At 48.0% G+C, this 22,806-nt stretch overlaps 1 protein-coding gene across 6 annotated transcripts in view; it reads left to right on the top strand.

The window, feature by feature from the left end:
- The window catches only part of EFR3B (EFR3 homolog B), a 163,707-nt gene that overhangs the window by 118,887 nt on the left and 22,014 nt on the right, over positions 1-22,806 (top strand). For all 6 annotated transcript variants that reach the window (XM_061625876.1, XM_061625875.1, XM_061625878.1 and 3 more), the window contains 8 exons: positions 85-234; positions 1,902-2,036; positions 4,420-4,498; positions 5,081-5,216; positions 7,343-7,504; positions 17,159-17,270; positions 21,257-21,308; positions 22,227-22,399. In XM_061625876.1, the coding sequence (XP_061481860.1) occupies positions 85-234; positions 1,902-2,036; positions 4,420-4,498; positions 5,081-5,216; positions 7,343-7,504; positions 17,159-17,270; positions 21,257-21,308; positions 22,227-22,399 (999 nt within the window). The remainder of the gene's footprint in view (positions 1-84; positions 235-1,901; positions 2,037-4,419; positions 4,499-5,080; positions 5,217-7,342; positions 7,505-17,158; positions 17,271-21,256; positions 21,309-22,226; positions 22,400-22,806) is intronic.

The following is a 22,806-nucleotide window of genomic DNA, read 5'->3' as shown; positions in this document are numbered from 1 at the left end:
ATCATTCCAGCTAGACATGAACAGAGAGAAGAGTTCTATCCCCTGCAGCCTTGTAAAAAAAAATCTTTTTTTCCCCTCCTGCAGGATCCGGATGTCCGGCATAAAAGGACTGCAAGGGGTGGTGCGGAAGACTGTGAATGATGAGCTGCAGGCCAACATCTGGGACCCTCAGCACATGGATAAGATTTTGCCTTCCTTGCTCTTCAATCTTCAGCATGCAGAGGAAACGGAAAGGTCACCAAATGTTTGCATTCTTATTCCTGCAAAAGACAAGAATGATTTTATTGTGCTAGGAATGGGGGAGGAAAGTGTTTCCATTTGCATTTATAGGCAGACTTACAAATTTTGCAGTTTCTGAAATAATACATGAAACAATAACACAGCCATCCTTCATAATTTTCACTTTTCTGAATTTTGAAGTGCAGTTCTCCAGGGAAGCAATGTGCACAGAAATATATATATTGGGGTAAAGTGTGCATATATTAGTGAAAATGACATTTTGTTGTTGTTATGTGTCCAAGTCGATTTCGACTTATGGCAACCCTATGAATCAGTGACCTCTGTCATGAACCACCCTGTTCAGATCTTGTAAGTTCAGGCTTCCTTTATGGACTCAATCCATCTCTTGTTTGGCCTTCCTCTTTTTCTACTCCCTTCTGTTTTTCCCAGCATTATTGTCTTGTCTAGTGAATCATGTCTTCTCATTATGTGTCCAAAGTATGATAACCTCAGTTTCATCATTTTAGCTTCTAGTGACAGTTCTGGTTTAATTTGTTCTGACCCTGTTATTTGTCTTTTTCATGGTCCATGGTATGCGTAAAGCTGTCCATTATATTAGTGAGAATTGCTTGCAAAAATTTGTATATTTGTCAAAACTGCAACCAAAAATGTTGGGAGAAATGTGCAGTAAAATGCTGAAGAATATTCATAATGATGAAGAATCACAAATTGCTGTAGAAATGTGGAGAACCGAATTTGAGATTGAGAAAATGAGAAACTGAGAACTGAAAATTGACAGGTTTGGGCATCCCTACTTTTGTGCTCCGTGGAATCTTGGAACTGGGGATTGTCCGAGGAGCAGCTAGATCACCAGTCCCCTAAATGGTGTTCAAGGGCGTGTTTGAGCACCCTCAGAAATGCATCTATTAAAAAGTTAAAGGCTTCTTTAAAGGAAGGAGCTTCAGCACCTTGGACAGCTCCTTGGAAGTTCAGGCTAAAACCCGGAGTGGATTCCACTGCCCCTTTGGCATGGAGCCAGCACTGCAGTGCCAACGACACTGCGCTAGGTGGACCAGATTCGATCTTGGCATCTCTGGGTGTGACTGGGAAAGGCTCCTATCTTGGAACCCTTGATAGCCACTGCCAATATGGAATATATTGGGCTACGTGGACCAGTGGTCTGGCCTGCTATAAGACAGCTTCCTGTCTGTGTGCCCAAAACTCTATCCACCATAGAGGTTGCCTGCTGCATCTCTGTGTGATTTGTTGTTCTAGCTTGCCTCTTTCTGATCTGCTTCCAGTAGGGTGGGGTGGCAAGCTATTCTTCCACAACTGTGTGTGAGAATTGCCCAGAGGAGACTGCCTGTTGGATCTCTGTACGACTCAGTGGTTTGATCTTTCCTCGGAGGAGCCGCACCTGGTTGGGTGGCTCATGCAGAAAGATGGGTGGTGGGCCCACTGCAGCTGGGTGGCCATTACCCATAAAATATTCCAAAATTTGTATTTCCGAGTGATGTGTGCCTCTCAGTTTTAATTCAGAGTCCTGGGGGTGGGGAGGAAGCATGCTTCAGCCACTAGGAATCGCTTTCTAAGCAAAACATTAAAAAGAGCTACAGTTGTAGTGTGGGTGTCCAGCCCTGGGTCTGAAATGCAACCATCTTCTCCCTTTTCCTCTCCTTTAGCCGTTCTCCGTCTCCCTTGCAAACGACCGAGAAGGAAAAAGAAAACCCTGCGGAGCTCGCTGAGCGGTGTCTGCGGGAGCTGCTGGGCCGGGCCGCTTACGGCAATATCAAAAATGCCATCAAGCCAGTCCTCATGTAAGTCCCCGGAAGCGCTGCATTACCCCCCACTGAGCTTGCCTCGGTGCTCCTGGTGATGGTATGTTTGTTTAACTGAGGGGGCCTGTGCATTTCATCTTCACAGCGGTCCTGTGAGATAGGTAAGTCTAAGAGAGAGAGAGAGAGAGAGAGGCTCACTGGGTCACTCCCTTCTAAGCAGTGGCTTCTGGTGGGTCATGCCAGTGGGACAGTAAAATCTGCTCCAGGTTTTAGTCCAAACTTTCAAGGAGCTGTCCAGGGTGCTTCAGCTCCTTGGAAGTTTCAACTAAAACCTGGAACGGATTCCACTGCCCCACTGACATGGAGCCACCAGGCACCACTGATTCCTAGTCTAACGTACTCTGAACAGCACCACCACCCTGCCTTTCTGACATAACTAACTGACACAGTTTGCTGCCACAAGAGCCTTGTCCAGACGTGGCTCCCATGGAGGGTGAGGCCATGTTGAATCGGAAGAGGGGCCTATCAGGTGTCCTGCCCCACAGTGCTGAGTCTCCTGCCACCAACAAAGGAAAGAGCGAGAGCTCAGTGGCGGAGCACCTGCTTGGCATGGAGAAGGTCCCCCATGGCATCTCCAGGTAGCGCTGGGAATCCCCAGAGAGCTGCTGCCAGTCAGTGTAGGCAGTACTGAGCTAAATGGACCAATGGTCTAACTCTGTATAAGGCCCCTTCCTGTGTTCCTAAGTTGCTGGTGGAAGCAGATGCAACCTCAGAGATGGGGCTAAGACCGCAGCCCTAATCCCAATTCAACAGGGCACTGCCCTGTGCAAGAGTAGTGCAGGCACAGGGTTCAGATGTGTGGGTGCCCCCTTAGCTTAGATCTGTTGTGTAATTATTTCATGGGTTCATTACCACATTTACATCCCGCCCTTTCCTCCAAGGAGCTCAAGGTGGCTTTTGTGGTTCTTCTCCCTCTCCGTTTTATCCTCACAACAACCCTGTGAGGTACGCTAGACTGAGAGACAGCGACTGGCCCAAGGTCACCCAGCAAGCTTCATGGTTTAGTGAAGGATTAGAACTCTGGTCTCCCAGGTCATGGTCCAACGCTCTAACCACTGCACCACACTGGCTCTCTGCGTCACATAGAACAACTGGAACCTGCAACAGAATGTTCCAGTGTGGAGTGTTCATGTTCAGGGTGCCAGCCTTTTCCCAGAATACTCCATTCAATTCCTTCCAACCCCCCCCCTTTTTTTCTCTTACCTCCCCTTCCACACACAACCGTCAACCAGCATTTTGCAGCCACAGAGTATAATCAGTCATCTTTGGACCATTTTGATTCCTCCCCACCTGCACCGCTGGAGATTTTTTATACAACATTTTTTTTTATTTCTGCGAACTTCGGATTCCTCCAAGATTGCTGATGCCCCCCCCCCTTGAGTGTGGATCATGCTGCTTTGACCACATAAGGATCATAACTCAGAGAATTAGTTCACTGTTAACATATAGGACAAGGTGGTAGAATTCTGGTTTGTGCTGCTTCAGCCTGCAGAGGGAAGGGAATGTCTGGAGCCCTTCCTCAAGTAGAACTCCATCCAAGCCTTAAGGCAGCACATCACGTTAATGAAGGAAAGATCTATCAGCAGCTAAGTAGAACCTCCATGTGCAGAGGTTGTGTACCGCTGGATGCCAGCGAGAGACATCAAGGGAGGCAGAGGCTTTCTGGTCCTGTTTATGGACTTCCCAGAGATATCTGGCTGGCCACTGTGTGAAGCAGAGTGGTGGACCAGATGGGCCTTTGGTGTCAGCTGGCCAGGGGGGAGGATCCAGTGGCGTCTGGATGTGGCTTCAGCTCCCATCATCCTTGATCATTGCCACTACTGGATGGAGCTGATGGGAGTTGCACCCAATCCCCGCCCTGATGCTTACAGGGGGAAAAAACATCTCTTCAGAGAAATCTTTTCTCTTTGTCTCTGCCTCTGACCAACCATTATTGACTCGAATACTCTAAATTGATTTTTACCCGAGAAAAGTCTAACCTTGGATATAGAGAACCAAAGCTGGTTTAACAAAAGGAAAAAATGAAACATAAGCCATTGATTAATCTTTGAAAGCAGCAACTGATTTCTTTCTCTAATTTAGGTGGCTGATCAAATTGATTTCAAGATTCTAGGAGAAACAATTGTTTATCTTCTACCCAGAAAGTTTGTTGTGGGGTGTCTTTTTGGTCTGTTCTGCCCTTTTCACAAACTGCACTCCTGTAGCAACCTGCCAGGCCTCTCCCCTTACGCTCTTGGCCAAGGGACTGTCCTCTAGCTAACCTGCACCTCCAGGTGCCCTTGCATCTGTAAGGAGAAAATCCACAACCCTGTGCGCGCGTGCATGGCTTGCAAAATTAATTTTTCTATTTTCTTTCCACAAGCCACCTGGACAACCACACGCTGTGGGAGCCAAAGATGTTTGCGATCCGATGCTTTAAGATCATCATGTACTCGATTCAGGTGACGGCGCCCGTTGAGCGGGCAGGAAAATCCCCTTTTTTTAAAAAAAGTGCTGTATAAGGATACTGGGTCTCAACTGTCCTTTGCCCACGTCTCTCCCATCCCTCTCTGAAAGGGACTGTAGTTCAGGGTAAGGTAGAGCATCTTCTTGCATACAGAAGGTTCCAGGTTCAATCCCCAGATAGGGCTGGGAATGCCCCCTGTCTGAAACTTGGGAGAGCTACTGCCAGTCAGTGTAGACAAGACTGACAAGTGGATCATAGAATAGTCGATTTGGAAGGGGCCTATAAGGTCATCAAGTCCAACCCCCTGCTCAGTGCAGGGATCCAAATCAAAGGCCTCACTTGGCATAAGGCAGCTTCCTTTTATTCCGAGACGCCAGGGGTTGAACCTGGGACCTTCTGCATGCAAAGCATTTGCCCTGCCGCTAGGCTAGGGCCCTTCCTTCTGCCCCTCTTCCCCTGCTTTTAAAACCTACTTCTCCTAAGGTTCCAGGTTCAGATGCCTCCTTTGTGACCAGCCTCATTCTCGCTGACTTCTCCCCCCATCCTCTCTCTGCCTTTCTCTCTCCTTTGCTTCCAGCCTCAGCACTCCCACTTAGTGATCCAGCAGCTTCTCAGCCACCTGGATGCCAACAGCAAAAGTGCCGCCACTGTGCGGGCCGGGATCGTGGAGGTCCTGTCGGAAGCAGCCGTCATCGCAGCCTCTGGATCAGTTGGTAAGGAGGCAAGGGGACCCTCGAGGAGGTGTCTGAGGCAGTGGCAGATGGAGGCTCCAGGGTAGTGGGGCAGCGGAATCCGCTTCGCACTTTGGATAACTCCTTGGAAGTTCAGACTGAAACCCGGAGCGGATTCCATTGCCCCACTGACATGGAGCCTCTGGTCCGGGGACCAAACTGCTCCCTCCAACAGCTACATGAAACAGCCGGCTTGGGTTTCATGAAAAAAGAAAGGCGGAGTATAAATGTAATTAAATAAATAAATAAATGCGTGCCTTTCCCGCATACCAGTGCCCCTCTCCCGAAGTGTAACAAACACTCAAAGCTGAATTGCCTTTCAGATATCAATCCCAGACAGATCAATGGGAAATACTGATGGAGAACCTTGACTTAGGGAGGCATTATTTATTTGCTTGTTCAAAACATTTATAAACTGCTTTAATGTTTTTTTTAAAAAAACAGCATAAAACCAGAGTGGCAGTCATATAAAATACTTGTTTTTTTGGGGGGGGGGAGTCACCTTCCGATGATATTCCGTAGGATGTGATTGCCATCCTACAGATGATCCAAGTGATCTTGCAGGTCTGTACAGGGTCAGGCGGTCTTGCAGGTAACTTCGTCCCAAGTTGTTGAGGGCTTTACGGGTTAACAACAAATCACTATATTCTAGTGTGCGTTTCTCACTCTACATCAGTTGCTTCTTGGGAATGGTAGCTTAATTAATCTCTTACTAAGTAGATGTCTTAGAAATTTGCTGGGAAACCACTGAGAGCCAGTGTGGCGCAGTGGTTTATTTTATTTATTTATTTTATTTGTATCCCGCCCTTCCTCCCAGCAGGAGCCCAGGGCAACAAACAAAAGCAATGAAAACACTTTTAAAACATCATAAAAACAGACTTTAAAATACATTAAAACAAAACATCTTTAAAAACATTTTTAAAAAGCTTTAAAAATATCTTTTAAAAAAAAAAGGTTTAGAAACATATTAAAAAGCAGAGACCTTATAAGTAGAGATCTTATCCTAGTCTGCGTCTGTGTTGGAATTGCTTTTAAAGATGTTTTCAGATACGTTTTGTTTTAATATGTTTTTAAAGATGTCTTGTTTTAATATATTTTAAAGTCTGTTTTTATGATTTTAGAGTGTTTTCATTGCTTTTGTTTGCCAGCCTGGGCTCTTGCTGGGAGGAAGGGCGGGATATAAATTTTATTGTTGATATCGTTATCGTTATCAACAACAACACAGCAGAGGGGAAGAGGATGGGGATAAAACTAGAATGAGTTGGCTCCACCTCTTGTTGGCCCCCCTGCGTTCTGACCCACCAGTCCCAGCGAGCACCAGCCGCCACCGGTTCAGCATCCCTGTCCATTCCTGCCTGGCCAGCTACTATACTGTTGGTTATCATAGCCTCCAAGGCTGCTGTTTGCTTCTCTTTGCTTTCTGTAAAGCAGAGGTGGGGAACTAGATGTGGTGGTGGGTCAGATCCTGATCTTCCCCATTCCCCACAGCCAATTTTGACAGGTAGGTGGGGTCTGCTCCCACCTGTCAGTCACCTGACATATCTGTGATATCAAGTGAAGCATTTCCCTGTGTCCAAGTGGCTAGAAATCACAGGCAGGGCTTTTAAAGGGCTGGTGCAATGCTTTCCATGTAGCATCTGTCTTGGCCGTTTATACTCATGGCTCTGTGTGTCTTGCATGTCTGCAGAAAAGCAAACTTGTCCACCAAGGGGCTCCAATTCCTGCACCAAGAAAACTGGAATTGCACCATTGGAATTATTATTCCAACAAAAATCTTCCTTAATACATAAAAATGTAAAAATGTTGTCACGCTGCAGTTTGCTTGGCCACAGGCAGGTGGCGCTGCGTACTACAGCATGACGAGAAGTGGCCATTGGGCAGCCCAGGCAAGCTGTGGAGGGACCAACCTGTCCCGTGCCTTTAAATGTGCTCAGATCCCCTAACTGGGAGAGATGCCTCCTTGTTTCGGCCCCTGTGGCTGCTGCCTTCCTGCAGCAGTGGTGAACTTTCATCCTCCGTTGCAGAGAAGGCAGAGCTTTACGCTTGGCCAGAAGTGAACCCCCCTGTGCCTGCCCTCCTGCTGATGACACTCTGTTGGCTTCTTCAAGGGCCAACAGTGCTGGAGGTATTCAACACCCTCCTGAGGCAGCTGCGCCTGAGCATTGATTACGCCCTGACAGGCAGCTATGATTGCGCCATCGCCGGTGGCACCAAGATCATCAAGGAGCACGAAGAGCGGATGTTCCAGGAGGCTGTCATCAAGACCACAGGTACGCTGGGGGGGGGGAGGGGGAATCCCAAGCCTTTTCCTCCTTTTCCTTTTAAATGGACGGACCGTAGCTCAGTGGCAGAGCATCTGCCTTGCACACCAAAGGTCCCAGGTTCAATCCCCAGCATCTTAGGCAGGCTGATGAAACTCTGGAGAGACTCTCCCAGTCAGTGCAGCGCTGGCTCCACTTCAGTGGGGTAGCACCTTGGACAGCTCCTTGAAAGTTTGGACTAAAACCAGCAGCAGATTCACTCACTGACATGGAGGCATCAGCCGCCAGTGCAGTGCAGAGAATCCTGCCCTAGGTGGACCAGGGGTCTGAATCAGTATAAGGTAGATCCCTGTTTCCCCTCACAAGCAGTGGGGAGGAGGAAAGAGTTCTCTGCACAGGGCTGTGGGTGGTCTGCCCTCCCCATCCAAGCCCCTTGGCCTAGGTAATGCACCCATATTTGCATGCACACCCATATTTTCTCCAGCTCTTCCTTTCTTGTGATGTTGAGTTTCTTCCTAGCCAAGGAAGGTGGGAGTGGGGGCATAGGGGCATTGCACTGGAGTCCTATCCCTTGCCTACTTCAACTCCTGTTTTTATTTACAAAGGGAGAAAAAGTGTCAGGCCTGCACACAAACATCATGCATAAAAGCTGACTTTCCAGACTGAACAAATAAGGTCATCCCATACAAAGTTAAAAAGATTTAAAACACAAAACCCAACAGTCCATTTCTCTGCCACCAAGATCAGTAGGATAAAATCCCTCTTCCAAGCTTACATCGTCACCCTTGGAAGAATCAAGGCAAAACAGAATAGAAAGCTGTATGTAGGGAAGCATAAGTCCCACCATATTGGATTTTGCCATGTGCTTAATTCTTGCGCTAATGGAACGACTTCAGCTAGTGCAACCAGGGTTCTGTGCCCTATGCTGTCCCCAAATCTGCTTTGGAGAGTTGGGGGAAAGCCCAGAACAGATTAGGGGGTGCAGGGGGAGGAAAGGGGAGAATGTTCCGTTGTGCAAGGAAAAATCCTTGTGCTGATGGAATGTTTGGCTTAGCACTGCATCAAGTACATCCCACTATATGGCAGAGCCAGGGAACCTGTGCCCCTGCAGGTGATGCTGGGCTCCACATCCCATCATTTGAGGCTGCTGGGATCACAGTGTCCCCACCCACCCTTGGTTAACGTTAATAGGAATCAAAGCTTCAAATGCCCCCATAAACGTTCACTTAAAAGGCCAGAAAAGGAGCAAAACCTTTTCCCATCCAGGGAATGATTATGCAAGGGAGAATTTGCACTGAGTAATTGTGAGTGTCCTCTCTCTAGTGTGGTGTAGTGGTTAGAGTGTTGGATTACGACCTGGGAGACCGGGATTCGAATCCCCACACAGCCATGAAGCGCACTGGGTGACCTTGGGCCAGTCACTGCGTCTCAGCCTCAGAGGGAGGCAATGGTAAACCCCCTCTGAATACCGCTTACCATGAAAACCCTATTCGCAGGGTCACCATAAGTCAGGATCGCCTTGAAGGTAGTCCATTTCCATTTTTTCTCTCCAGTTCAAAGCGGCTGGGCTTTGAAGGTCCTGGTGGGTGTGGGGAGCGGGGAAGAGGAGGATGAGAACATGAAAAATTGAAGAACTGAGCTGGGCGAGACCAAAAGCCAAGCTGAGGCTGCATCCTGTTCCCCACAATAGCCAGCAAGATTCCACTTCGAAAGCCCCACATCCCTACATCTTGTGGGAGTGAATTCCAGTTCAACTGTGCGCTGTCTGTAGTAAATCTTCCCGTATTCAGCTTTGCTGGATGACACCAGGTTCTGAGAGAGGGAGAAAAACTTCTGTCTCCTTTCCATACCGTGCGTAGTCTGCACCTCTATAATGTCCCCCTTTGCTCACTTTTTCCCCCTAAACCAAAAAGCCCCAGTTGTAACCTTTCCTCATAGCTGAGTTGCTCCAGAATCTTTGACGTTTTGGTTGCTTTTCTTCAATCTTTTGGAGGTGGTGCGACCAGAATGGAACACAGGATTCCAAGTGCAGTTGCATCGTAGATGTGCATAACGATGTTTTTAGACTGTTTCCGAATGATCCTGTCTTTCCCCGGGAGTTGTATGGTCTTGTTTCTGATCTCATGCTAGAGGGATGATCCTCAGATCCCACCAAAGCCAATGAAAATTACTACAGCCATCACTGGGCTTTTGTACACGCCCTGGCTGTGTTGACAGACACTGATCTGTCCATTCATTCATTCTTGAATTTATACTCGCTCTTCCTCCCAGAGGAATGCAAGGCGTCAAACATAAACAATACCATTTAATAAAAAGAAGAATTTTTTTTTAAGAACAGTTAAAAACATTCCAAAGCACAATTACAATTAAAAACATTCTAAAACACAGTTAAAAAATTATAAAACACAGTGATCTACAGGTTAATGATTTATCTCTTTTGTGCAGGAAGGAATAAACTTGCTAATTTTTCTGTAAGCGCTTTCGAAAAGGAAATCTGAATGAATATCTTTATTGTTCAGAGCCATAGACTACCACAATTCAATACATGTAAAAGGGAAATTAAATTACATATTTATACGTATTAAAATACAAGTCATGTTTCATCAAGCATACTTCATTAACATACAGAAAGGAACAACAGCCAGAGTTAAAATGAAATTTCCTCTCCATGACCAAAGATGCACTGACCCTCCCCATGCCTTAGTACATAAATACTGCAGTAGGGCCCCGCTTCTCAACGCCCTGCTCTTGGGCATTCCGCTAATACAGCGCCAGCGGAGTGATCAGCTAGAGGGGGCTGGAGCTCCCCGCTGCAGCTGATCTCGCCAGAAGAGGGAAGATCAGCTGTAGCGCATTACAGCTGATCTTCTCCTCGTTGGGGGGAATCAGACTCCTGCTGATCGTGCCGGAGGAGGGGAAGATCAGCTGCAACACGCTACAGCTGATCTCTTCTGGCATGATCTGACTCCTGTGCTGGAACTGATCTTGCCAGAGGAGGGGAAGATCAGCTGTAGCGCACACAGCTGATCTTCTCCTCTTCTGGCGCAATCAGACTTCCCTGCTCTAGCTGATTGCGCCCGGGAAGAATCAGACTCCTGCTGATCGCGCCGGAGGAGGGGAAGATCAGCTGTAGCACGCTACAGCTGATCTCTTCTGGCATGATCTGACTCCTGTGCTGGAACTGATCTTGCCAGAGGAGGGGAAGATCAGCTGTAGCGCACACAGCTGATCTTCTCCTCTTCTGGCGCAATCAGACTTCCCTGCTCTAGCTGATTGCGCCCGGGAAGAATCAGACTCCTGCTGATCGCGCCGGAGGAGGGGAAGATCAGCTGTAGCACGCTACAGCTGATCTCTTCTGGCATGATCTGACTCCTGTGCTGGAACTGATCTTGCCAGAGGAGGGGAAGATCAGCTGTAGCGCACACAGCTGATCTTCTCCTCTTCTGGCGCAATCAGACTTCCCTGCTCTAGCTGATTGCGCCCGGGAAGAATCAGACTCCTGCTGATCGCGCCGGAGGAGGGGAAGATCAGCTGTAGCACGCTACAGCTGATCTCTTCTGGCATGATCTGACTCCTGTGCTGGAACTGATCTTGCCAGAGGAGGGGAAGATCAGCTGTAGCGCACACAGCTGATCTTCTCCTCTTCTGGCGCAATCAGACTTCCCTGCTGTAGCTGATTGCGCCCGGGAAGAATCAGACTCCCGCTGATCGCGCCGGAGGAGGGGAAGATCAGCTGTAGCACGCTACAGCTGATCTCCTCCTCCTCCGGCGTGATCAGCAGGTTACGTTCCAGACCCCCGCGCTACAGCTGATCCACTTTTCCATGGTTTTCACTTTTTGGCGGGGGTCTGGTACCTAACCTGCAGTATGAATGTGGCCCTACTGTATAGCAATGATAAAGCAAGAGCACATCCTACTCACCCCACTAGGTTTTTTTAAAAAAATATCTGACTATTAATTTTCTAGCAGCTAGAGCAAAGTTTGCCACCTGGATAGTGGTAAACACATCATTGCCTGCTAGCAGTGTACATATCTGTTCCAGGGGAGGTCTGTTTGATAAAGAGCAAGGATGTAGGAGAGAAATTTATACGCTGGGGACTCATATAGGGGGCAGCTTAATAAATAATATATGCAATAATAATAAATAACGTACAACTTCTGCGGAGTCACAGATACAAACTCTTTGATGAGTTGGAATGTTGGAAAACCTCCCATCCAAGAAAAGCAGGGGGCATAGATTGGGGTCGTAGCGCTGTGAATGATTTTCTCAGAGGAGCCGCTGTCAGAATTGGGAAGTATTGCTACAAACAAGCAAGCAAAGGAAATTATCCACTGTTTCAAGCAGGCTGTTTAACAAACAGTTTAATATTGATTAGAGGCATGCTTGCGGGTCTTTGCTCTGACTCTTCCTTCATTCTTTATCTTGCTGTTTAGTTGAATTCCACTCAAGCCATCACAACCTTCTTGTGATGAGCCAGCTGTGTCATTGGGCTTGCCTGGGTTTCTAGTTAATTTTTTTTTTAAATTAAGTTGTCAACCAGTGGAGGGTGGTAGATCCGATGTCAATGGTGGAGAGACTCCACTCCGGGTTTTAGCCCAAACTTTCAAGGAGCTGTCCAAGGTGCTGAAAGCTTCTTGAAAGTTCAGACTAAAACCCGGAGCAGATTCCTTGCCCCACTGACATTGGAGCCACCAGCCGCCATGCCTTAGAGGTCCCAGCTTCCACTCCCCAGGTGGCTCATAACTAGTGATGGCAGAGAAATTTGGTTCAGTTCACATTTAAATGCAAACCTACAAAATTCAAACTTCCTGAAACAATCATGTGAATAGAACCCTTTAAAGTGCACTTTTCCAAATTTTGTCATGCAGTTCCTCAATAAAAAAATATGTACACAAATGCATATATTTTGGGATTGTGTGCATAAAAATGAGTATATTAGTGAACGTAGCATGCAGAAAGGCTTTATTTGGAATACTGTGTACAGTTCTGGTCACCTCATCTCAAAAAGGGTATTATAGAGTTGGAAAAGGTTCAGAAGAGGGCAACCAGAATGATCAAGGGGATGGAGCGACTCCCTTACGAGGAAAGGTTGCAGCATTTGGGGCTTTTTAGTTTAGAGAAAAGGCGGGTCAGAGGAGACATGATAGAAGTGTATAAAATTATGCATGGCATTGAGAAAGTGGATAGAGAAAAGTTCTTCTCCCTCTCTCATAATACTAGAACTCGTGGACATTCAAAGAAGCTGAATGTTGGAAGATTCAGGACAGACAAAAGGAAGTACTTCTTTACTCAGCGCATAGTTAAACTATGGAATTTGCTCCCACAAGATGCAGTAATGGCCATCAGCTTGGACGGCTTTAAAAGAAGATTAGACAAATTCATGGAGGACAGGGCTATCAATGACTACTAGCCATGATGGCTGTGCTGTGCCACCCTAGTCAGAGGCAGCATGCTTTTGAAAACCAGCTGCTGGAAGCCTCAGGAGGGGAGAGTGTTCTTGCACTCGGGTCCTGCTTGCGGGCTTCCCCCAGGCACCTGGTTGGCCACTGTGAGAACAGGATGCTGGACTAGATGGGCCACTGGCCTGATCCAGCAGGCTGTTCTTATGTTCTTAAATTGCTTGCAAAAGTGCATATTGGGCACTATTGCACAGAAAAAGTGTATATTAGGAGAAATGCACAGCAAAATGCTGATGAATTTTTTCTGAGGACTTAAAAAAAGAATTACAAACGCAGATGCAGAATTTTGGCAAGCTGAACTTAAGTTTAAAACAAAATTGAGAAGCCAAACTGGACAGACTTGTCCACCCTTACGGATTACACGAAAAGAAAGACGGCAATAATTAGTGATAAAACCATTTGGAACAGTCATTTAAAATTTTGCAGCAGCACAAAAATCAATCAGGTTAAAAAGCCAGCAGGAACCTCAGAACCCACAAAAAGCAGTCCAAAAAAAGGAAGGAAAAAAGTTCCACTAGTTGCCTGAGTCCCCAAAGGACTGAACCTGTCATGAAAAAGATTCTGCATTTCCTGGCATCCTGAGGATGGCAGTGAGGGGTGCACTCTTTGGCTAGACACTGTTTCTGCAGGGCGACCAGCCTGGTATCAACGTCCCCTGTGGCTTTTTGCAGTTCCACCTAGAGCCTCTGGGGAGGCACCCTATTGCAGCCCTGAAGCTGTTTGCTTTGCATGTCGGAAGTTCAGCACCTGGCATCCTCACTTAGAAGGGTCTTGTGAAACAGGCCTGAGGAAATACTTGGGTAACCTTTGCCAATGTGGGAGTGGTGTGTCCCTGTTCTGGGTGCCACATTTTAAGGAGGATATTGACAGGCTGGAACAGGCTGGGCTCCTACTAGGAGGAAGGGTGGGATATAAATCTAATAAACAAATAAATAAACAAACATCCGCCCCAAACAAGGAGGGGTCTGGAAACCCAAGTCCTGTCAGAAACTGAAAAGAGTTGGGTTTGTTTTGCCTGGACCCAAGAAAAGGTTAAGGGGAGGCTTGATAGCTCTCTTCAGTACATGAAGGGCTGCCATGTGGACGAAGGAGCGTACTTAGGCATCATCTGCACTACATTTAAAGTAGTATTATGACACTTTCAGTCATGGCTTCCCCCACTGAATCCTGGGAACTGTAGTTTGATAAAGGTACTGAGCGTTGTTAGGAGCCCCCTATTCCCTTCACTGAGCTACAACTCCCAGAGTTTCCAGGGAAGAGGGACTGACTGTTAAACCACTCTGGGAATTGTAGCTTTGTGAGGAGAATGGGAGTCTCCTAACACCTCTCATCATTCTTAACAAACTATAGTTCCCAGGATTCAGTGGGGGAAGCCATGGCCGTTTACAGTGGAATAACTGTCTGGTGTGAATGTGCCCTATATCAAATAAGGCCTCCCTTTGTCCCCAATTTACACTGCTGGAGTAGCTGGAGGGTGTGGGGCTGGCTCCCAGATCTGGGCCTAAGAGTTCCATGAATGTTGGCAATAACAGCCATAATCTACTTGTTCATATAGGATCTAGCTCTTAATTCATAAAGAAAGAGCTCAAGGCTTCCAAGAAGTTATGCCCCTAGATGTGAAAATGCCACTCCCTTGTTACCAGTCCTGTGCGCACTGGTCTGAAGATTTGTCCTCTGAATATTTGTCCTCTGAATATGCTCAGGGGTGCTCTTCCTCCCTGCCCAACATCCTTTAAGACTTTAGCCCATCTGCACTATAAGTTTAAAGCATTATCATTCCACTCTAAACAGTCATGGCTTCCCCCAAAGAATCATAGAAGCTGTGGTTTGTTGAGGGTGCTGATTATTGCTAAGAGATCCCATCACAGAAAATTCCCAGCGTTTGCTGGGAAGAGGGATTGATTGTTCAACCACTCTAGGTTAGTGCAGTGGGTCCCCAGGATTCAAATCTGAATCCACATTCCCTGATCCTTGGGGATGGGGCGAAATTTGATTCAGTTCTCATTTAAAGCTGAATCTATCAAATCCACATTTTCTGAAACAATAGGAGAACTGCGACAGAGCCATCCATCGAAATTCACACTTACCCAAATTTTGTGATGTAGTTCTCCAACCAATGTTTACAAAAATGCATATATTAGGGGGAAATGTGCATAAAAAAGTGTGTATTAGTGACAGTAACATACAAAATGCATTCCAGTAGGAGCCACTGCTTTCAAAAATCTGCACATCAGTCAAAACTGCATGCGATACGTTAGGAGAAATTCAGCTAAAATGCTGGTGAATTTTCATGAGGATCTTTTTAAAGAAAAAGGAAAAAAAGTTGCTGCAGAAATGGGGAGAACTGAATTTCAGGCTGGAAGAGTGAGAACCAAAACTGACAGATCCAACCCGACCAATCTTTGATTCCTTCACTGGCAAAGGAAAAGGACCTCTGTGTGTGCTCTGCAGGACTCTTTCTTAATACATGTTCAGAGACTGAGCAGACGAAAACAAAACAAAGATTCCCATTGCTGAGCTCAAGTTAAGCCTTCCCCATCTTTGCAAAGTCCTCGGAAACAAACGCGATGGAAGTTCTTGCTGGGGGGGGGGGGCAGACGGGAAGGAATAAGAGCCAGCTCCCGCAGAGTTTGCTTTCATGCGGCGCAAAGCCGGCAGAGGTCAGGGTAACCTCAGGAGTCGTCAGAGCCACAGGCAGAGAGGAAGAGAGAGAGAGAAAGGAATGAGATTTCTGTTCCTGGTTATTTTTGCCACCAGAGAGAGGAAATTCTCTTGGATTTTCAGATGACAGGCTTGGGGGGAAGGTGAGATCTTAGGTGCACAAGGGGAAAGGGACATTGTCCAGCAACTCTGCCTGCTGAGGACCGAACCTGGGACCATCTGCCGTTTGAGCTCGTGGCCTGTCCCTGACCTATGGGCACTTTTGAAACCGCTGCCTTACTCTGGCGCCAGCCCAGCGTTTGTTACTCCTGGGAAAAACTGGGTGGTTAGAAATTGGGGTGGTTGTGGTGGCAATCCAGGGTCCCATGCAAACATAGGAAAGGAGGAATCTGCCTTCTACGGAGTCAGACCATTTCTGCATCTGGCTCACTATTGCCTGCACTGGCTGGCAGTGACTCTCCAGGGTTTCAGAGCAGGAGTCTCTTCCCAGCCCTACTTGGAGATGCCATTGGGGATTGAACCGGGGCCCATCTGCCTGCCAAGCGCCCTGCCACTGAGCTACAGCGGCCCTTCCCAAAGGCAGCAGAGCTGGTCTGAGTGCTCCTGCAAACCGCTGCCTTCGCCTCTCCGTCTCCTTTGTCAACCCCACTCCACCTCCACCTTAATCCACCCCACATGTCAGCCATTTCTCTTAGTGAAGTTAGCAGTGCCTCAATTTATTTATTTGTTTATTGCACTTGTATACCGCCCCATAGCCGAAGCTCTCTGGACGGTTTACAGCAATCATAGGCCTGGATGGAGAGTTTTTAAGAAGCAGGTTGGCTTAAGGGCCTTGATCCCCATCTTCATGACGTTTTGACAAGGCCAGTGAATAAGTGCAACGAAAGGGGCTCCACTGGATCAGGCCAAGGCCCATCTAGTCCTTAGTCTTGCTCCCCACAGGTGCCTCCAGGCAGCCCACAAGCAGGACAGGAGAACTGCAGCCCTCCTGTTGTTTTTGATCCCCAAAAGCTCATATTTGGAGGTAGCCTGGGCCTGCTTCTGCAGATTCCATTTGGCTACTGCAGCGAAATGCCATTGGTAGACCTCTCCTTCTCTATGAGTTCTGCTGACTCTCCTTTTTAAAGCCACCAAAGCCAGTAGTCCTCATGAAAGACCCCAGTCACCTCTGAAATACACTTGCTTTGTTCTTCAGAGGTAATTGGGAGTCAGGATCATCGCTGCTCCCTCTGAGAGGTGGGAGATCAGGGCTAGCCCCTCACAACAAGAAAGTCTGTCAGTATCTTGGCAAAATGCTGCCCTCTCCTTCCTGGAGACCCTGGGGAGAGCGGCTGCCTGTCAGTGTAGACAGCACTGAGCTAGATGGGCTAGTGGTCTGGCTCGGTATATAGGGCAGGTTCCTGCGTTTCCTCTGGGCACGCCCCTCTTCCCTCCTGGGGCTTTCACGCTGCCTCTGTCCGACGTCCGTTTGCACCCCACCCCTCCCCACCCTGCGCGGCTGGACTGTCTTGCATGCTCTCCTCCTGCTCTGTCTTTCCTCAGGTTCCTTTGCCAGCACCCTGCCCACCTATCAGAGGTTGGAGGTCATGCTCTTTATCATGGGCAAAGTCCCACTTCCTTCTCTGCACCACCCTCTAGACACGGGCAAAGCTGGGTGAGGATGCTTTTCAGTCTTCTTCGTCTTCTCCTCTCCTTCCTCCCCATGGCCACGTTTCCTTTTCCTCCCTTTTCTTGTCTGGCCCTTCTCCCTCTTCCCACACCCCTAATTTATTTTTCGTGTTGTAAGAGGAACGTTTTCCAGAAGACTTACCTCATCTGGCACCCTCCACCTGTTTTGAACTACGGACTTGTAGCCCAAAACGTCTGGAGGGTGCCCAGGCAGCTGTTCTTACAGTGGCGTCTGAGGCCGCACCTGCACGATGCGCTTAAAGCTGTATGATGCCACTTTAAAGATGTTATGGCTTCCTCCTCCAGAGAATCCTGGGAACTGTAGTTTGTGAAGGGTGCTGAGAGTTGTTAGGAGAACCCCCTATTCCCCTCACAGAGCTATAGTTCCCAAAGTGGTTTAATAGTCAGCCCCTCTTCCCAGGGAACTCAAGAAGTAACCACCAGATTAGGTTCCTGAATCCATTTTATGTATATTGTGGTGTAGTGGTTAAGGTGTTGGACTACGACCTGGGAGACCAGGGTTCGAATCCCCACACAGCCATGGAGCTCACCGGGTGACCTTGGGCCAGTCACTGCCTCTCAGCCTCAGAGGGAGGCAATGGGAAACCACCTCTGAATACCGCTTACCATGAAAACCCTATTCATAGGGTCGCCATAAGTCGGGATTGACTTGAAGGCAGTCCATTTCATTTTTTTCATTTTTATGGTATAGCACAGTGGGGAGGAGAGCCTGGCTGGGAGTCCAGAGTCTGTGAGTTCAAATCCCCGCTTCTGTCTCCTGGGTGTCAAGGGCCAGCTAAAGATCACCCCCACAGGGAGTGGCTCAGGGTTTATGTGCCCTGCCACCTGTGCAGCCATGGGCAAGCGGCATAGTCCCAAGAAGCCCAGTTGCCCCCCAGCTGGCAGTTGCGGACAAGGAAGGGGCTGGGTTGTTCAGCTGTGGCAAGCTCAGCAGGCCCTAGCCAGCTGGGGAGGACTAGCCTCAGAGGGAGGTAATGGGAAACCCCATCTGAATACCGCTTACCATGAAATCGCTATTCATAGGGTCACCATAAGTTGGGATCGACTTGAAGGCAGTCCACTTCCTTTTTTTTGCCCTTCCAACTGGCTGCAGCTAGTGTATAAGGTGGCAACTTGGCCACTTAGTGGGGACTAGTAGCATGCCTGTACAACATCTGCATTAAAAGAACTTCCCTGGCTGGCAGTTAACTACAACACCAGCTTATGGTTTGAGTCTTGACTTACATGGTCCAAAGCAGCTGGGTACCAGTCTATCTGAGAGAAGGCCTTCTCCCATAGAGGCTTCCCAGGTCACTGGGATCTCCAGGGAAAACCTTGCTGACTGTATGGTGATGTACGTCTGGTCCCAGTACAGAGGGGGATCTCCCCAGTCGTGGCATCCAGCCTGAGGAATGAACTCCTGGCTGAGATCCACTGGGCGCTGACCCTGGGCAGCTGCACCTGGAAGATAAACACATCTGTTTACCTGAGCATTTTACCTGGAGTGTTTATTTCTGTGATGTTTGGGTCATATTGATTAGATTTTATTGTGCGATGTAGTAATGGTTTTGCTATGTGAAGTAATTTGATAGGGTTTCACGGAAGTGAAAAGCTGTGTACAGAGTTCTGTAATAAATAAATGAAACGCGTCCTATGGAAATGCTCACATTTGGGGAATTGTGCAAACATGTAAAATCAACGTGTGGTACAGCCCTTTCCTGAGTGCACCTCTTCCAGCGGTGGGTGAGGGTTTTTCACCACTTAAAAGAATCCTGTCGATTCTTAGCCCTGGAGCCCCGTGTGTAACCTTGGGGTACTTTGAGCAAGATGGGAACTTATGCGATGTCAAACAATATTGGTGGTTGTTGTTTTGTTGCCCTGGGCATATCGTGATGTGTTTTGTGGCATCATGTTCTATTAGGAACCACAGTGGGATTCTACAGTGTAACAAAGGGCAGTCTCTAAACTGAGTTAATAAATTAGAAAATGAAGCGGCAGAAACAGAGGCTTCACTGTGTCAGGGCTGAATTGCTTCAGACTCCCCTGAATAAGTGCGCCTCCATTTTTTTTTTAAAGTCGCCACTTAGGTCCCAGCCAGTTTTGTCTAAAAAGGGGGGTATTGATTTATTTTAGTTTTTAATCTCCTTTTGCTGGGTGATTGTGGGCCAGTTACTCTCAATCAGTTTATCCCTATCAGGGTGGTTGTTAGAGAAGGGGTGAGGAACCTTTTCCAGCCCTTCTGCAGGGCCCGAGGCAAAAGTGGGTGGAGCAACAAATATGAATTTTATCTTTGTAGAGTAGGCTAGTTTACAGTCGTGTGGTAAATTCAGAAGTGCAGGGTCCCTTCATGTTAGTCACTTCCATTCCCCCTCCCCCTCTTTTTTGTTGCTGCTGAGTTGAGAATGAGATCCTTGTTAATGCCTTCTCACATAACAGGCATTCCTAGGAGCCAATAAGCATGAAAGGGAAGAATTTTAGCTATTGAGAAGCGTCTTCTCAGTGGCTGACTTACCTCCCTTCGTCTGATTGGCTCCAGTCAGCTGGAAAGGACAAGGAAGCATGTTAGAAGACTCTTCCTTTCATACTGATTGGCTCACCGGATGCTGGTGACATTGGGACCCTGCTCCCAAAAAAGTAAAGGGTCTAAGGTCCCCCGAGACCCTGCATGACTACACCCCTCCTGGTTTACACAAACACACATTTCTGTTCCCCATCCTGTCAAGCAAGAGGCAATGTGAGAATTCAAGGGCACATTCTGGCCTGGCGAAAACGTTTGGGGTACATGGCAGGGCCAGTTAGCGGTGTAGCTTGAGGAGGGTTCCGTGGGCCAGATTGAAAGGTCTGGATGGCCTCGTTTGGCCCCTGGCCCTCCAGTTCCCTCCCTCAGCCTTAGAAGAAGTGTTAGAGGAGAAGAAAATTAACGGGTTAAAAAACTCGCCTTTCCTGCACTGCGGTTTTAAATGCAGGCGTTGTAGGAGGAAAGCTGTTACTGCAATCTCACAGATGCTGCTTGGTGGGCAAGAGATCACCTCTTGGCAAATGAGCAGGCTGTTTTGCTCAGCGCTGCTAAATACCTGGGGAGACTCCCTGCTCCGTACATCCAGGTTGCAGCTCTGCTCCTGGGTGGGGAGGGAGGGAGCAGGAGACCCTCTTTAAACGCCACGTACTGTGGCCTTTTTTCAAGATGTTTCCGTGGGGTCCAGTACCAGAGAGTGCTCATGGCCTCACTATTCAATTACGTAACAAGAAGCTCTTACCTTAAGACTAATAGGAGATGACTGTTTAAGTCTCTGCATAGGACGAGCTTGGAAAATGGGGGGGAACAAAATGTCCTAAGAAAAACTGCAGGGAAGACTTAGAGATGATGGGATAATTTGAGGAGAAGGTAGAGAGGGCAGCCGTGTCTCTTTATATGAAGCGGTGCAGGCAGGAGAGGAGTCTTAGCAACTGTCTTTGGGTTGCCTAGCCCAGCCAGGAAAAAGCTTTCTCTTCTTGGTGGGAAAGAGAATCTCTGAGGGGTGTGGCGGGGGGTGTGGCGGATGCTCGACTGCATATGAATGCTTCCAATTCTTTTTGCACCACATCTGAATGGAACTTTCCACTGAGGAAGGTTGAGGCAACACAGTGGGCTTTTGCGTCTTTGTAATGGGTGCTTCTGAACATTGCTTAAGATTAGCCAGAAAGGCAAGCAAGTGGGGGTTTGCAGCAAAAAGGGAGGGAGGGCAATATGCTTTCCTAGACTGCTCTGTTTGCCCCCATGGGGTGGTTCGGTTGCCCCCCCCATAGAAGCCTTCCAAGAGTGCAAAAGAGAAAATGAGGGACTTGTTTGTTCCATTGCAGGCACAGCATGCCCTGCAGTTGAGGAAAGCCAATCTTGTTTGTCCTCCAGCTGTGATGGGATTGAGTTAGCTTCTCAAGGCTAGCTCCCCCTTCCCCAAACTGAGCTTTTAACCTCAGGTTTTGTCTCTTCAGGGAGAATAGGAATCGCCTGACGCAGATCATGCTGCTGAAATCACTCCTCCAGGTACCGAACGCAGACGCTCCATTTTGTGTTTTGTTGGGGTCCTCCAAAGGTCGTTCTAGTCCAACCCTGACCGATGCAGGAAGTCCACAACTGCAGCATCTCTGAGGGGTAACCGTTCAGCACCCCTGCTTAAAGACCTCTCTAGGCATTGCAGGCTGTGATGTGCCTTTAGGGTCCAGGGCAAATCCACCCTCCCAGGCAGTCTAAACTTTATCCTCCAGCCTGGAACGGGCTACTACAAAGTGTCTCAGTTTGGACTGGGCCTGGTCAACTGCAGTCTCCACTGTGCCTCCAAGATGTAGTTCCTGGCTCCTAGTTCCTCACCACCATGCTGTTAAGGTTCAGCAGGGGACCACCAGCTACTCCCACGTGCCACACACCACACCTCACACACAAATCCAACTTTATCCTTTAAGTTGGATTCCTGCATTGAGGAGGGGGTTGGACTCGATGGCCTTGTAGCCACTTCCTAACTCTACTATTCTATGATTCTGTGAAACACACACACCCTTGTGCTCCAGATTGCAGTGAATTGCAACAGAAACCCCGGCACACTGCAGGCAACTGTGCCCATGCAATGAGCCGTTCATTGTAGCCAGCCACATTCTGTGTAAAGGGAGGCAAAACCTCCTGGCTTTCTTTGCTGTCTGTGGGCAAACTGAGACCTCCAAAAAGAAATTGGAAGATGGGGAGGGGAAGACTCTTCGCCACCTTTGTGGCAGCTGCCCATTGATTGCATCTTTCCCCAACTTGGTGCCCTGCAGACATTGCTGGACCACACCTCCTATGCCATCTGTGGCTGTTTGATGGGTGTTTTGATCCAAAAACATCTAAAGGTCACAAGGTTGGGGACCTCTGATTTGTTGTATGTGTTGCAACCAAGCTGGTTGACAGAGTTGATCTCTGTGGAACCTGCAGGTGTCTACCGGTTTCCAGTGCAGTAACATGCTGACAGCCCTCCCCAGCTCTTTCCTGGACAGGCTCCTGTCAGCGGCTTTGATGGAGGATGCGGAGATCCGCCTCTTTGTCCTCCAGATTCTCATCAGCTTCATTGACCGCCATGGGAACAAGCACAAGTTCCAGACGATCAGGTACGTAGGTCTTCCCTTCCCTCTTGGGGTGGGACAGGATCAGGCGTGAGAGCTTGGGCTGCATTTGTGGGGTTGCAGCAAAATCATAGATCTTTGAGGTCAAAGGCAGTGAGATTACACCTGCCCACATTACACTACAAAACCCTGCACGCCTCTTGCACAGTAACACCGATTTCTTTTTCAGTTCTTCCTTCCTCCTGAATAGTTTCCCCATCATCAATGCCTTTTTTGCTTTCCAGCAAGTCTGATAATCATTCCATTCCAATTTGTTTATTTGGAATAGGGTTATATTTGAATAATCTCAACTTTCAGCTATTGGATTGACTATAGCAGGGCAGGTGGGATGGAAATATTTCACAAAAAATGCCGTTCAGTGCCGTAATTGCATCTGGCTTCGGCTGCTTCCT

Source organism: Rhineura floridana, chromosome 4, assembly GCF_030035675.1.
Source record: "Rhineura floridana isolate rRhiFlo1 chromosome 4, rRhiFlo1.hap2, whole genome shotgun sequence".
Lineage (NCBI taxonomy): Eukaryota > Metazoa > Chordata > Lepidosauria > Squamata > Rhineuridae > Rhineura > Rhineura floridana.
Note: the sequence above shows the minus strand (reverse complement) of the source record. Positions and strands in the feature narration are given on the sequence as shown.